General features: G+C 36.2%; 1 protein-coding gene across 1 annotated transcript; it reads left to right on the top strand.

The window, feature by feature from the left end:
- Nucleotides 1-4,808: 4,808 nt before the first annotated feature.
- Nucleotides 4,809-17,152, top strand: LOC140151722 (transient-receptor-potential-like protein). The gene is made up of 10 exons (XM_072174060.1): nucleotides 4,809-4,959; nucleotides 8,716-8,834; nucleotides 9,202-9,309; nucleotides 9,498-9,691; nucleotides 10,472-10,660; nucleotides 14,125-14,324; nucleotides 14,809-14,948; nucleotides 15,652-15,716; nucleotides 16,019-16,296; nucleotides 16,998-17,152. Exons 1-10 carry the CDS (start codon nucleotides 4,809-4,811, stop codon nucleotides 17,150-17,152), a joined length of 1,599 nt encoding a protein of 532 aa, XP_072030161.1.
- The last annotated feature ends 282 nt before the right edge of the window (nucleotides 17,153-17,434 follow it).

Here is a 17,434-nt window from a genome sequence, read left to right as displayed (position 1 = left end):
CACCACTGTTGACTCTTTAAAACAAATTAAAATGGGCTGTTTTCGGTTCAAGGTTCGCCATGTTTCATAAACATTGTACATACGCAACATGAATTCATTTATTTATTTTCAAATTATTTTTGATACAAAACCAGTCAAAGTGAAAGTGCACTGTCATTGTTAATAATAAACTCTATCAAGCAGGGTTCAATGTTGACAGGAACAAAGTAGGTTTTGTTGAAGGATAATACAGAACCATATATGTTAGATATACACATATCCAACATGTCCAAGTAACCAAGCTTCATATAATTATAAAACTAACAATGACATTTTCATTTTTAAATCATGCAGGCTATTATTAGATCACTGACTGCTAGATATATGAGGACAACGCAAGCAGAAGACGCTAGACGGAAATTAATGGATACAACGAGCGAAGAAATTAACAATTTGAAGAGAACCGTGGAAAAAATGAACAATGGATTTGTTAATAAAGATCTTTAAAATATTACATAGAGAAAGGGCGTATATATAGTGTTTGAAGAGTACTGAATACTTCATGACTTACAATCAAATATACAGGCTATACGAAGAGTGGCTAACCTGAATAACATTACTACCTGTACATTACAAGTTTCCTTGAAAAGACAGTTGTGTTTTATTGTTTGATTGATGAATAAGAAGAATTCAAAGACGTTGGATTGTATGTGCAGGGGTGCGCTGGGGAGGGGATGGAGGGGGAGGGGTATTGGGGTGGGTGAGGGTGGGTGGGTGGGCGTTTGTAAATGCCGTCTAACGAGGACCTACATATGGATACACACCGTAAAACGAGGACACATCTCCAAACGAGGACGTCCTCGGTTTGAAACTAGGCCCAGGATGACGTAAATGATGCAAATATGCATATAAGATAGCATATAAGACAGGTCCCCCATAGCGGGTATAGGACGGGTCTCAGTTGGATAGTAAGTTGTCTGGTGTGTTTGCGTGAGGTCCACGGTGTGTCGATTAAAAACGGGTGTGTAAGTCCTCGGTTAGATCCGTCTAAAGTCGAGGTCCTCGTTTGAACGTATTTACAAACAGGGGTGGGTGTGTGTGTGTGTTTTCTTGTGATAATTTTTACGAGACTTTGGGGATTTTTAGCATTCAGTACCTTTTATAAATATGTAGTAACTGGGAATAACAGTGGCGGCAGGAGTTTTTGTTTGCGGGAGAAGAGGGAAGTGAAATAGCTTTTAAGCTATTTCACAGCCCCCAATTTAAAAATTGGGGACTGTAAAAAATAAGTTTCCTTAAAGTATGCGGCCTTGTCCCAAACAGGGCGATTTTGACTAAAATTGGTGGATCCCCCGTACGTACATCAATTTCATGTATATAATACATCCATAAAACTGTGCATTCTTTAGTCCATAGATATAGTACACAATTAGACTTACGTAAAATGTATTTTTATAATTTTAAATAGTTAATGATTACCAAGCCACATTGTAATAACTTGACGTCCATTAATCATGAATCTTTATAACCAATGTACGTTACAGTTATTAGTGAACCAATTCAAAAATTTATTGCTGTATAATATCGAAGCGATCTTGGTATTACATTACTCAAAATATCATTAAATAATATATCCGTATTACAATATCTCTACAAAATGGCTATTATCATTTATAATAAGAGATACTAGTATTGAAAATCTCGGTTGAGTTTTGCCAACGTATAATAATAATAACGGTTAGTTAATGAAAAAGAAAAAAAGTGAAATTTAGCAACGCGACCAGGTTTATTATTTCCACTTCAAATCTATTGAAGTCCACCATTGTTATTCCATTCATTTCTATTCATCAATCGTAATGCAGGAATCGCGTCAATCGCTCGACTACAAATTTATTAATTTTCTCTACCGCCGACGTTTCGCAATTACTAACATAAAGAATGCCCCAATACTCTTACAATTATAGACTTACAGTCGCTTTTTAGATCATATTAAGGGCGTACTACACCCATATATTGGTTTGATTGGTCTAAAAAAATATTTTTTCATTTATAGCTAGGCGATATATGCACGGATCATGTGAAATTAAAAAAAAAAGAAAAAAAAAGTTGCTTTTAAACCATTGTATAGTAAGTCATTTTAGCCCTATATATTTTTTGTTTACATGTATCCTAGTAACTCAGATGTGTGTTTCATAACAAACCATAATTTATTCTTTTCAACATGTTCAAGTAGTGTACATGAATAGAATACATTAAATCCTTTGTTATACTCTCTATAGAAAATCTAGTGGTCCATGCAAAATAACAGTTAATATTAACACTGAATAAATTAAATAAACACTTACACAATGGATGCATAGTCATTAGTCAATTTAATACTATTGATGTGTTGCTAGGAGAAGAAAAGGCTATTAGGTCACCGTATGTCAGGTTATAGGTCAATTGCGTCAGGTCAAATTGAAGCATCCATTTTAAATACACATGTGAGAGTCTGTGATATCATATTGAGGCATAATTTTGATATTCTGTCTTTAACTGGATATATATCGAGAAGTGCAAGGTGGATATACTAATATACCTTGGGATGTAAATGGTGAGTACAATTTAGAATGCCTAGTTGAGAAAGCATTAATATCTACCAAAAAACGTTTCAAAACGTAAAAGGGGGCCAAAGTTTAAAAAATCTTTCCTGTGTAGCTTTTCACCCTTTTAAAAACTTGGTCCCATTTATGAAAGTGTCTTAAGACGTATATTAAATCATACTTGTTGGTTTTCTTAGTTGGCAGTGTTTTCTGAAAAGCATTTCGTAGAGTGAATGAATTAATGAAGTTTTCCGTATAGACGTTATAATGTGTTTTGATTTAAGAAGAAGGAGCAAAGACTACTTGTTAAAATCCTCATCGTCACGTGGAATTCTGCGCCTTATGTACAGATTTATCATGATAAGGAGAAGGTTGAGAGACAGTCAATTTGCTAAGTCTACATAATACTCTACTGCACTTTATGAACACGCAGTATCATAAAACATAAACCTATAAAATGTTTTTGATAACAAACAGCCTACTGTATTATAATGCACGGCTTTCGAACATTCAGTCGAAAATGTGACTCAAGGCCAAAAGCACCTTTTTCCCAAATTCACTTTAACAAAACACACTGATTAATTAAGTTAACAATATCTAAGTCTTTAATCAAAAGTGGTATGACTTCACAATTATACTGTGAGTGAGCACAAATACATATAACCAATAATACAGATATACTCTTTAATAATTCTACTTAGCCAGCAGCCTTCTTCTTGTTGATGATTGTAAAATTATTTTTCACTATGTTCTTGATGCATATTCTGCTCACTTGTCCTGCGAAGATCACTGTTTAGGCTACTTCAGCGAAGTCCACGTTATATATCCTTTTGCGTAAAATCCTCACACAAAAATGGTGCTGCTTTCTCCAAACACTAACTCCTTGCGCTGTTCTCCAACTCCTTGCTCAGCTCTCTTTATTGACAGATGTGTCGTCTCATAAACCAGACTTCAGCAAGTCGACAGAAGAATATATATATGGAAGAGGTACGCGCTGTGACGTAAACTAGATCTTCTCCGACACTACTGGCAGGTAGTACATAGACTACATAAAATATTTCTGGTTCGCAATTTCCTTTCTTTGAATGAAATAGACTGTAAGCACATTAGCTAGCCCAGAACAACGCTACAAACTGTGCTGAATTGTGTTTACATTTGCCTATTTACCAAGCACGGGAAAATCCCATTATTTTAATAGCCAATTGCTATTTTACAGCACACGATGTAATCTTGGAAATTCCCAAGCCTTAATTATAAAATTAACCTTTCACATTATATCACTTCCTGAGGGGATTCCTATATGATGTCATCATATCCATTTCACAATCTAAGGGACTTTCCCAATTGTGCAACACACTGAAAAGGGGGATTCCCAGCTATCCAAAAATAGTAATGATTCAATGAGGAGAGGGGAATCCCTAAAATGTCTCATGAAATAGATTTTAATTGTAAACAAAGATAAATAATCAAATTAAGTTACTCAGGGCACATCACACTTGTGGAAAATGTAAAAATAACAGTTGTGGCCCGTTCTTCATGTTCTTACGACTTTATTATATAAATGGGACCAAGTTTAAAAAAAGGTGAAAAGCCACACAGGAAAGAGTTTTCAAACATTAGCCCCTTTATACGTTTTGAAACATTTTTAGTAGCTCTTAAATTGTCCCATGTCCGGCTTTGCCAATCAAATTTCGTCTATATTGAAATGGACCTCTTATTAAATTAAATTTCTTTACATTTTGTGACGATCTGCCAACCCGGGCTGCAAACTTGCCCCTTGTCTGTCTGCGCAGATAGAATATTTACTCTGTTATGTTATTGAAAAGAAAAATACTTTCTCTTCAGAATTTCTATACTGAGCAACAAATGATCATAGGTTGTATTTTACCGTCGCCGTTACAGCTTCGTTAACGATCTATTTCCTGTCGCCTACGGAATGTTCGCAATTAGGAAACATTAATCCCGATTATTGATTAATGAAATGGCATATATTTGTCGCAAATCTCTTCATGGATTCGTATACAGTGAAGGGTCTTAATTTGTGTCAAATATTGCAACAAAGAGTGTTTTAGACGTTTGCAGACCATCATCATGAGTTAGTGCTAACTCCCGTACTCTAGGCACAGATATAGAATAGTTTTGTAAGTTAGCAAGCTTGTAGCTCAGACCTCCACAATTATTTATCTCTATTATATATGTGGGCTTCTAAGGTTCTGGATAGTGGATCTCTCCCGGATTCGTTTTATTATGGAGATACCATACCTAACGCTGGTGTCTTTAGGAGACACAGATGCTGTTGAGAAAATATTATCAACGAATTTTCAAGGAATGAATGCCAATACCGCGGACGAAGATGGAAGATCTGCATTGACTATAGCTGTAGAAGATGGCAACATCGGTAAGAAGCACGTTCTTTTTATTTTTCATATTTTGTGTCATTTAGTATGTTTAGAAACATTATGTTGCTTATTTTAAATTTGTTATTTCGTTTTGTATAATCTCCATTAAGGATGAAAACTTTATTCTACGATTCAAAAAGTAAATTCAAGCTATCATCAAATGGTTACTTCGGCAATGTTCTTCATACCATATTTACTCATTGTCAATTATTCAGGCACAATTATTGGCTCGCTAAATACGGTAATAGGTGCTTTGGTAAACCTGTCAGTTCCAGGCTAGGCAACTCGAATAAATGCTGAACCGGAAAATATACTATCCTGTTCAAAGTTTATATTTTCGGGGGAAAGAAAAGGCTAGACTTATTTCATATGAATTTTCATCTTTTTCGTCCAGATTGTAAGTGAACAGTATTATTTTCCTTGAATTATAATGTTACTAATCAACTGAAGTAAATTAGAGGAACCTAGTGACGTACATGTACACTTCATGATTGTACTTTGAGCCTAGGTTACAAGTAGGGAGTGGGTGGCAGGTTGACTGGGTACTTAAGGTAGGCTCCCGGGGTAGGCTAGGCTATACCCAGAATTCCTGTTTTGTTTGCTTAAGTATCCATACTTTCAAGTACGAGTACAGTAAGCCAAAAAATTCAGGCACCAGTTGTGTTCACCCCTGTACATGTATATCCTAAATAAAGACAAATATGTAAGATTAAAACAAGCAGCCAATACATGTACTCTTTAACGGTAATCTAAAACCTAATGAAGGAACGAAATCAAAAGTTGCACTTTTATGTTCTAATCAATGAAAGCACGGCACTAGTTTTAACGTGCTAATCAATGGAAGCACGGCGATAGTTCTCTTGTTCGCGAACGCTTCGTGTACAAATCAATAGGGCATTCAATGGAACAAACAGCAACTTTTAAATTGGCATCTTCCTTGAGTTTTTGGATCGTCGTGTGTTTATTTCTTGCATAATTTCAACAAATGAGGTCTTAAATTCGAGCTAAAAGATGCAGCTATTGCCTGCTTGTTCCAATTATGACATATCTGTCTTTGTTTATGATATACAGGGGTGAACATAACTGGTACCTTAATTCTTTGGCTTACTGTATACTTTTCTTTCTGATTTCTAATTTAACCTGGTTGAATCATTAAATGTCAGGCACTGATCTTCCATATTGCCCAGATAGGATGTACAGACAGCCAGACATTACTCTGATCTTAAATGACTTCGAGGTCTTTGTCATGAACAGTATCGAAACGATTATAGATGGTCAGATATATCGGGAACTGAAATATATAGCAAAAACGTATTTAATGTATATAAAGCGCAGCTTTCTCCTGCGCGCTTTGATACCTCTTTTGTTGCTCTACGATATCATTTGGTCGAGTTATGGGCGCTTGAGAGGCTTCAAGTCGGATTTTGAAAGTTGCACTAAGCTCCTATTCAAGCCAAATGCGTTCGTCGTGTACACCCCCACACACACACCCCCACACACACCCACCCACACACCACATCAAGACAAGGGACACCGATGTGCTCTGTTTACTTAACCATGAACTTTACTTAATTTTACTCCTTCGACTCCCAACTTCAATACTTGCTACCCTTTACTTATCTCTGACTTATCTCATGGACTCTTTCTGCTGACATCTCAATACTTGGTGTGCCCACCATCACTGTACACCAGGCACAAAAAGAAATTCGTCAGTTATATTCATCCTTGCTGTTCAATAACTTGATAATTTTGGATTATTCTGAAATATACATTTTGTTAATTGGACCTTTCTTTCTCATTTGACACCCTGTTCGTGAACATTGAGCAAGAATTGACCAAGGTATGCGCCTCTAAACTCTCAAACCCCAAAATGAAAAGTTGCAATTTTAACGATTCAATCGTGCCTGTTACACTGTGTGCTTTATTGATTGGCCCGTGGTTCTTGTGTGCAATACAACGATGCATTCCCATTGAAAATCGTTGAAAATGCAACTTTTGGTTTTGGGGTTTGAGGCTTTGGAGGCACATATCTTGGTCAATTCTTGTTCGTTTTTCACGAACAGGGTGTCAAATGAGAAAGCAAAGTCCAATTAACAAAATTATCAAGTTATTGAACAGCAAGGATGAATATAACTGACGAGTTTCTTTTTGTGCCTGGTGTATATCACTGCAATGGTCATTTATTGGTCACAGTACAACGCATTTGGCTTGAATAGGAGCTAAGTGCAACTTTCAAAATCCAACTTGAAGCCACTCAAGCATAACTCGACCAAATGATATCGTAGAGCAACAAAAGAGGTATCAAACTGCGCAGGAGAAAGCTGCGCTTTATATAGGCCTACATTAAATAAGTTTTTGCTATATATTTCAGTTCCCGATATATCTGACCATCTATAATCGTTTCGATACTTTCTGGGTTGAGTTTAGTAATGGAGAGAGTGGATAATAATTTTTTTTTGGGATTTTTGCTTCTACTGGGCATTGAACCGGGAATCTCTTACACCAGAGTAGACTATGCCATAGTCTATTTTTGATGTTAATCATGATGAAAACATTCAGTTGAACTCGAAATTATACTGATATTAATTACATCAATTACATCAAAATACTAGTAAAAATTGTTATGAAAAAGTTTATATAATTATATTAGTGACAGTAAAAGTAAACTGTACGTAGGCTTATATTATTGAATATATCATAATGTCATAATTGTATTGGCACTTCAATACTGAACAATTCTGATTTTAGAATCTGCCAGTTTATTAATCGCGAAATTCCATGTTAAAAATAGACTATGGACTTTAAATTTTAAACGGGATTTTGAACGGGCAAAGTCCCTAACACTCACACTGTCAATCATACTTGTTTATCAATCAAATTTAACCGCAAGCAAATACAAGACGCGTTCATGCACTTATTGACGCGTTCATGCAATTACACAACACAAAGGCGGGGTAGGCCACATACTTGTGTACCATGTAGTTATTAATGGTAATGACAGGTACCCGGAGGATTTAAACCATAACGAGATCGGGGCGACCAATCACAAGACAGATCCATTTAAAGATGCATTACATCATGGCCAATTTTATTAGGCCAGATTTCCGACAATCTCATCCATAGAAGCTCAAAGACAGCCGTGTTAAGCATCTCTGACCGCAATGGGCTATTCCAGAAAATAGATGCACACCCCTATAGAGGAGTTCGGATATCCGGACTTTTGGCCAGTCGTGACTGTTGGAAATCCAGACTTTTAAAGTGCCCGAAGGCAAAAAAATCCGCCAGAAAAATATTTTAAAATCAGAAATCCTCACTTTGCGAGCTCATTTTCAACATTTCCGTGATTTTTCCTTCATTTGATTGGATTTCCAAGCTTTTTCCAGTTACATTTGCAACTGGAAATCCAGTCGTTTTCAGAAAGCAGACTTGGAAATCCGGACATTTCTTTGATTGAAAATTTACTCCTCTATAGGGGGTGTGCACCTATTTTCTGGAATAGCCCAATCCAAAGTCAGTAGTCCACTTGGGAAGCTAACAAACAGAGGGAGTAGGGTGACTGAAAAGAACAGGTGTGAGAATCTATCAATTGTGCACACATTAATTAAATCAGAGTTTTAAGCTTAAATACAATATCCAGAGTATGCACAATGGGCAAGTGGACTACGGGGTAGTCTAACACCAGAGTCAAAGACCTTAACCGCTGGACCACGCTGCTCTTCATCAAAACTACTAGTGATTTTCAATCAATTTTCCAGAAATGGTTAAGCTGCTGTTGAAATTTGAAGTAGAATTCGGGGATTCTCTTCTGCATGCAGTTAATGTGGAGTTCACAGAAGGAGTGCGTGTCTTGTGCGAATCCGCTGTGCTAGCTAAGGTAACATCATTTGTATTCAACTGTTGATAATAATTGATATTGTTAACTATTCCAATGCGTATAAATATAATATAATACGGACATGTGTTTTTGTGTGCGGTAATACCCAGACTATAGACACACAGAAGTTGTACACGCACCCACCCCACTCAAAACTAACCAATCCTATCCCACTCACACGACCGCTCGCGCATGAATAGAACGTTTTTATACTCGTATATTGATCAGCTTTTGATATTGATCTTATCATGCTTATCGCCACATGTCATTGCAATGGCGGTGGCAATCACGAACGAGTTGTGAACTTTTCCTTTGTCGTAATATTATTCCTCCTAAAATAATTCTTGACATTGCAATCATTTTATAGGAATTCGGTAGTGACCACATTAATCGCTATGCTTGTGGGCCTGATTTCCCTCCATCAGTGACACCATTAATGTTGGCTGGGGAACGCAATAACACCGAAATAATACAGGTAAAGCATGTATCTGTTACAATTTAAATTTCATATTGACATTGAGATTCGCAAATAAAGCATAATGTAGCCTACGTATTGAAATAAATAGGTAAATTTATTAGCATTCACTTTAATTTATTGAAGTTCAATCATAAACATAATACAAAGACAAAACAATACTTACCATGTTGAATAATCTTGACTAGATTCTGCTTCATCATGGCGCCAAGATGCCCGACCTGGAGGAAGTCACATCGCATTGTCCGGATAGTTTCAGCGCATCATTAGCTCGTATCTGTTGGTATAAAGCCATTACATGTGACTCATATCTGATACTAGCTTGTGATGATCCTATCAAGGAAGCTTTTCACCTGTCTCACCAAATTGCAAGGGCTTCTAGGTGTGTAGTAATGTTTGAAGTTTGTAAAATGCGGTATTAATTGTTCGTACGTTTCGGGTTTTTTCGTAAGTAGCATATCTATTCTTCGTAAGTTTTTTATTTACTTGTTCGTAAGTATCGTATTTAGTGTTAGTATTGAATTCAATGTTAGCAAGTATCGTATTTATTGTTCGTAAGTATTATATTTATTGTTCGTAAGTATCGTATTTAGTGTTAGTATTGTATTCAATGTTAGCAAGTATCGTATTTATTGTTCGTAAGTATTATATTTATTGTTCGTAAGTATCGTATTTAGTGTTAGTATTGTATTCAATGTTAGCAAGTATCGTATTTATTGTTCGTAAGTATTATATTTACTTGTTCGTAAGTATCGTATTTAGTGTTAGTATTGTATTCAATGTTAGCAAGTATCATATTTATTGTTCGTAAGTATTATATTTATTGTTCGTAAGTATCGTATTTATTGTTCGTAAGTATTGCAATTATTGTTCGTAAGTATCGTGTTTATTGTTCGCAAGTGCCGTATTTAATGTTCGCAAGTATCGTGTTTATTGTTCGTAAATATTATACAGGGTTTCATGTTTCCATTCTTTGTGTTTTTTAATGAATAAAGAGTGATTGATATATATTTATTTATTGTTCGTAAGCATATGGATTGCAAGTATTGTATTTGTAATTTGAGACTGATAATTTTTGTTTTCACATGCATGCTGATCATCAGAAAATAAGTACAAAACCACTTCATGTCGAAATTATACAATGTTTATTACCCTTTTGCAGTCGATTGCCACAAATGAAACCGGAATTTGACGCATTGTATGACAAACTTATCTTGTTTGTGACAAAAATCCTGAACTTGGCCGAAAATAACAACGAAATAGCAGCCGTGTTGGGTGAAAAGGATGACAGAGCAACACAAGGGAATGATCGACGAGTCTCCATTCCTTACAGGCTTGAATTAGCTTTAAGGTTAAATTTAAAAAAGGTAGATATTTAGAAATTATCCTCTATTTCGTAAATGATCTCCTGTTCCGTATACACAGTCAAACCCGAATGTAAAGTGGAAGCAAAATATTGCAAACTGGAGTTCAACGCAAAGGTCTTTTGTTTCTATTGCCATACATGTCTTCACTCCTCTGCTTACCTACACTGGACATTATCTTTAATATTAATATAATCGCTGCAATGATCGGCGTAAGTGACCTATATTAGTTACATAAATTCAATGCAACTTGTCACTCATAGTAGGGATGACCAATGAACCATCAACTTGATTAGAACACTCCCATAGACATGCAGGGAGCTCAACTGTGCACTGCTTGCACATACATTTCTAAATTGATCTCATTCTTTTATTTTTCAATATTTTTCTGTAAAATTTGGGGAAGTTACTGCCAATTATATTTTGTAACTATCTTGCAAATTACAGCAACATAACTTATTTTGTTTTTCTGTAAGTGCGAGTCAAAATTGGTCCATCGCCACAGTGCGCTTAATTGCCAGTGGCTGAGTTTAGCACTGCTCAAGAATGGCACAAAATATTCAAATCAGTAAGATCAGGTGAAAACGTGGCCTACTGAGCTGTAATTTGGCAGAGTTGCCAGTAATACCTCTATCATACCCTCTGTAAAAAGGTTAAAAAATTGAACAAGTAGATCTCGAGTTACAAATTAAATCACCAGCTTCCCTTTGGAATTTTTATATTCCTTTCAAATCATGTTAAGAAGACACCTTTCTGAACATAAATGTGAAGTTTCGTGCTCATTCGATGTATTGTTCACCTGATCTTAACCCTAAACGTTTTCTTATATTTAGGCCTATAATATCTACAACTTGCTGCTGGCTATACCTTGTTTAGGACTTTCAAAAGAAGTACCTGAATGTGCAACCATAACTGTTTCAAAATAGCCCGCGATATTCATGCAGGTAACTCGGAGGTCAAGCATTGAATTGGTTTGAACAAAGATACTCATAATGTATTGAGTGCTACTTTGGTTTGAATGAGGAATACTACAGGAATACACATGAGCATGATGAGGATAATCTCTATTGTTGTGAATGAGTCAATGACCTTCAAAACTTAAGATTTTGTTTACATACACCTACTAATTGGTCATATTAAACCCAATAACATTGAAATTTTGGTTGTGAAAAAAAGTTCACCTACTTAGTGCAATTTTGATTTTGTGCCATATCGGCTATCTTGGATGATTTTTGGCAAATGTCCTCTAAATGCATGATTTCAATGCCTTGGTTTGAAAAAATAAGTTATGCCAGTGACTAGTTAAGTGCCATTTCATAAGAAACCCTTTGATACTTTCACAATATGCTTGTTTCATGTTTGCAAATATGTTAAAATAAAGAAATATATAAAGGTAAATATATGCTTATGCCAATTTTGCTCCCAACTGCTATTTTTGGACCTTGTCATTTTATTTCGTTCCAATGACCGGTCAGAATGGGAAACTTTGATAATTCATAATTCGAAAAGTTTTTGACCGATTTTGACCATTTAACCACCAAAATACTTCTGTTGATTAGTTCTACTCAGAAAACAATCTTTTGTAGCAATAGGGTCAACATGAAATTTTGATGGTTATCCCTACTCATAGGTCACGTAGGTACATCCATGCAGACTTAAAACAACGGACGCCACATCGTAGCTACTTTGAAAGTTACTTTTGTAAAGACTACGATTATAGTAGCTACTACCATAGTAGTTACTTCGGAGGTTCACAATGGCAAAGACAACCATAGTGCTATACTACGGAGGTTCGCAGTCGCCAATACCACCATGGCAAATAAATGTAGCCGTTAACCCACCCACAATCATGATAATGACTGTGGCTAACGATTGCAGCAGCGCTTTAATTTAGAGCAAACGAAGTTCAATAATACAGTAAGCCACCAAATTAAGGTACCAGTTAGATTGTGTTCAACTCCTGTATATCCTAAACAAAGACAGATATGTCATAATTGGAACCATAAGCCAATAGCTGTATCTTTTAGCTCGAATTAAAAACCTCGTTCGTTGAAATTGTTTAAGAAATAAAGACACGGCGATCCCAAAACCCAAGGAAGATACCAAAAGGTTGCATGCCATATTGATTTGTACACAAAGCGTTCGTGAACAAGAGAACTAGCGTTGCGCTACCATTGATTAGCACGTTAAAACTATAGCGTCGTGCTTTCATTGATTAGAACACAAACGTGCAACTTTTGATTTCGTTTCTTCAGTAGGTTTTTAGATCACCGTTTCTTTAATTCTCAATCAATTTCAACAAATAAGGTCTGAAATCAGAGCTAAAGAGTGCAGATATTGACTGCTTGTTTTAATTTTGACATATTTGTCTTTATTTAGTATATACAGGGGTGAACATAACTGGTACCTTAATTCATTGGCTTACTGTATTTTATCACTTACTTTCTATTTTTATTTCTCACCAGTTCGTCGCACACCCAAGTCTCCAAGAGTACCTGTTGAGCGATTGGTATTTTGGATGGAAGAATTGGCACAGAGTTTCCTCGGTCAAATTTTCTCTTTTGTCGCTCCTCATCATGGTATTCTTTCCTGTTCTCTCTGTCATGTACATTCTCATCCCATGGGCGGTTTTCGTAAACTTCATGGAAACACCGTAAGTTTGCATGGTTAATGTGATTCTTATGAAAATGCATTATGAGTAGGTACCTTTGAAATGCTGAGGTGGATTCGAAAAATAAAGTCCTAGTATATACTCAAGTGTTACGGATAATCGAAGCTTTTTATTTAATAGTATCTAGTTAAGGGTTTACTAAGTATTGTTGGTCGAGGCAGCCAAAATTATCGTTATTTATGATAAGAAAATAGGTACCGCTAGAATGTACCTCATTTCTTACCATAATGAACCACTTGTCTTGAATCACTGAAATTTCAGTGAAGTAATTGGATTCCTTGCCCCTATAATATACATAAGTTTTGTTACCAGTGTGTAGTTATTTGTTGAGAAAAATGCAAAATTAGACACAAAATTTATCAGGGGTGTAGTACCACCTTAAGAGGATCGGTATACATATTAATTTTTACCTAAATTTTTGTCCACACAATTACGGACATGGTAGCGAGCTAGAGAGTGTAGCGGTTCTGTCCTCGCGTTGCATCAGCTTATTTCCCGGAATCGAGCCCCCAAACAACTTCGTGCAAATGGTTTCAATTCCCGAAACTGACCGTCTCGCTCTCGCAGGTTTTCTCCTGTATCTAAAACTGTCCTTCCTCCCATGAGCCATATTAATTATGATAAATAAAGGTATTGGGAAATGGCGCCAATAAATCCAAGTATTCCAATTAAAGCAACGCTGGTCTTGTAAGAAACAACTTTGTGCTATAATTTCAATAATTAATACGTTCTCATCATGCCAACTAAGATAGCACTGTATACTTACTTATCTTATTGCAGATACATACGATTCCTGATGAACACCGCATCTCGAATCTTCTTCCTCGGTATTCTCATTATCTCCACACTGACGACTAGCGTATTCTTTGACATCGCCACCACCAGTCCATTCTTTTTCGCCAGCGAGTTAGCCATCTTTCTTTCGTACAAAGGACCGCCACCAAGTGTACTCACTGTTGTCATTTATCTATGGATTTTTGGTGAGCAAGTTTAACGGTCGTTTTAGTAGACCAGATATTTGTAACCGTGTTTGTGAATTATTATAAAAATATCTATATACACTAAGCTCACATGTGCAAAACAAGTTTAGACCTGGTCTAAATATGGAGATTGGTCCTAGGAAGAAGGAACGTATTCTATTATATTTGTAGATCCTCTTAAGGGTAAGTACATGTAGCTTAATGGCTCCAATTTAGCGTTTGGACTTTTTGGTAGGATTTACCAAGGGAAAGAGGAGATTAAAACGATTCCTCTCTAAAATTCCATAATTAGAAACTTGTTTTGGGTATACGAACCTAAAGTATAAACGGTCATGCCTAAACTTGGGGTTTGAAACATGCTCGATGGTAGTTGGACCCCAACTAGATCTAATTCCAAAATGTCATGTCATCTCATGTCATGTACAATGGTAATCCAAATAGTTTTGCTGTTACCTTCAGTGTGTTGTTACCTATTATTATACAGGTATCTTGTGGCAACAACTGAAGCAAGTATGTCGTCAAGGTTTCACGTCGTACTGGAAGACTAGATGGAATTGGGTCGATTCCGTGCAACTTCTACTCTACATCATCTATATAGTGATGAATACAATCGCTTACTTTCAGGTAATCTTTTCACGGAAATTGAATCGTTATGGTTGTCATGGTTGGAGACTGGTTTGAATTGTCCAAGACCATATCCTCAAAAATAGCTCCAAAAAGAAACTCGTCAGTTATAATGGGAGCGAATCGTTGTAATTGCACACAAGCACCACGGGCCAATCAATCAATCACAATGTAACATGAACAAAAAAGTGCAAATTTTGATTTTGGGATTTGAGGGTTTGGAGGCGCATATCTTGGTCAATTCTTGCTCGATTTTCATGAACATGGTGTCAAATGAGAAAGCAAAGTCCCATTAACAAAATGTATATTTCAGAATAATTCAGAATTACCAGGTTGATGAACAGCACGGATGACTATAACTGACGAGTTTCTTTTTGTGCCTGGTGTGTAATTAAGTTAATGAATGTAATCCAAAATAATGTAAATCAATCGACACAAGCTTTTATCAAAATAGTTGGTGATCATACATTTGCAGTGATTACGAACAGGATTAACATCAAGTTACCGATCTGATCTGTAACCAGATGACTTAATGTAACCTTGTAAGGACATTCAATATTGCACTTGGAGGAGCAATCTCTTCAAGAAGCATTGCAAACTACAATTGGTACCTTTTTGGAACCCTATTGTATACTGACGTCTTGCACTTTAAAATTTAGCATTCATTTGATCATTATAAAACGTTTCTTTTACAACTTCATAGGCTTTGAAAATTGCACCAGGTTATGTGAACAGATCGACTACTTCTGCTACCGATACAACCGAGGCGTAAGTATCTGGAATACTTTTAATATGTTGCCTTCAGTTAACAAGCGAACTTCTGTAGAGACGCATTTGTTATACAGATGAATCGTACGAAGAGTGCCGATATTTTTTTCTTTAGTGTTTTTGTTTGAGACTGAGTAGTGTGAAGCATTAACGATACTCTTAAAATCTTTAAGCGGATGTTTGTTTTTGTAATTTATTCCAACCTATAAACGCAATGAAGTAGCTACTATTGTACACTATTGCGAGTTCAACATAGTAACTTGTGAAAATCAACCAACATTTATTATTTTTATTTTGATCAGGGTGCAAACAATCACCGATATTATATATTGGAATAACTCTTCAAGTGAGTCAATACCAACAACAACCTTATCAACGCTTACAACGAGTTCGCCACATTTACACGATCACAGTGGAAGAGGGATAGGCAGTCGATATCCTGGGCTTCTATCGGCATCATACAAGGATGAAGATCGTCTAAGTTGGAGTGGCTGGGATCCTCTACTTCTTGCCGAGGCTACATTTGCTCTGGCTAATGTATTCTCTTTCTTGGGGATCATGCGTAGTATGGTCATCCTTGGTAAGTGATCACGTGATGTGTCAGTTGATAAAGGCAATAAGTGAATATCACATTATCTCACGATTTATTAATTTATTTGATGGTCTGTGACTCAGATTAGGAGCTTGAAGGAAAATGGTTAAACCATAGTTCCTAACGAAACACGAAGGAGTCACCGTTATTTTCCATTTGAAAACAGTTCTTTGCCGTAATTAGGGAATATAAATTTTGTGTGTGTGAACGGACAATCAATATCTTTCTTATGATGCGGTACGAAAATGAAGATTTACATAGCAAACTGCTTTTACTATTTATTTTCCATCAACAGTTGGTAAACCTTAATAATCCATAATCCAATAACTATATACTTTTGCTCCTCATTAACGTCATGTTAAACAATAATTTTTAAAAAAATCCTTGTTACACTCGCTATAGGTTTTGTTGGCCCACTTCAAATATCTCTTGGTAGAATGTTGACGGACATCTTCAAATTTCTGCTTCTCTTCTCATTGGTGTGGATATCCTTTGCAATCGGATTTACGCAGCTTTATCGAACCTTTGAGGTCTTGGAAATTGAAATTTGTACACGCAAACCAGAGTATGAATGTGCTCCACCTTCGTTTGATACGTAAGCAAATACTATATGGTTAATCTTATAAGTAAATATCAAAGCCTTTTCTGTATTAATAAATTCAGAATGTTCACACCCTTCTTTCCCTTAGGAAGTAATTCTAATTCCTTTGCAACTTACCGTGTAGTAGAAGGCAATAGGAATGCTGGCCAAAAACAGATAAAAAACAAGGTCCTCTGTTATTGCTGGTGCCCTCACGGCCTCACCGCACTCACTTGGCACACAATTGTATTATCTGAAGAATGAAGATCTAATTTGAAGGACGCCTCTCGTACGACCCTTGTCCATATTGTGTCTCTGATGTAGGATATATTGTTATGTAGTCCTTCTCTTTTGCCACTTGCCTCTCTATCTCTCAGTTCTTAATTCTCCTTGCCATCTGGTGTCGTTACTGCTTGCCACATGACTCACTTCATGTGTGAGTTGTTGTTCAAGATGTGTTGGTGTCGATCAGAGTTCAGAACCCGGGTTCAGAACACTGTTCGTATTATCGGCTCCTTAACTTAATCATGATAATGTCAATGATAA

The sequence above is a fragment of the Amphiura filiformis genome, chromosome 5 (assembly GCF_039555335.1).
Source record: "Amphiura filiformis chromosome 5, Afil_fr2py, whole genome shotgun sequence".
Classification (NCBI taxonomy): domain Eukaryota; kingdom Metazoa; phylum Echinodermata; class Ophiuroidea; order Amphilepidida; family Amphiuridae; genus Amphiura; species Amphiura filiformis.
The sequence above is the reverse complement of the archived record's forward strand: the minus strand, read 5'-3'. Positions and strand labels throughout refer to the sequence as shown.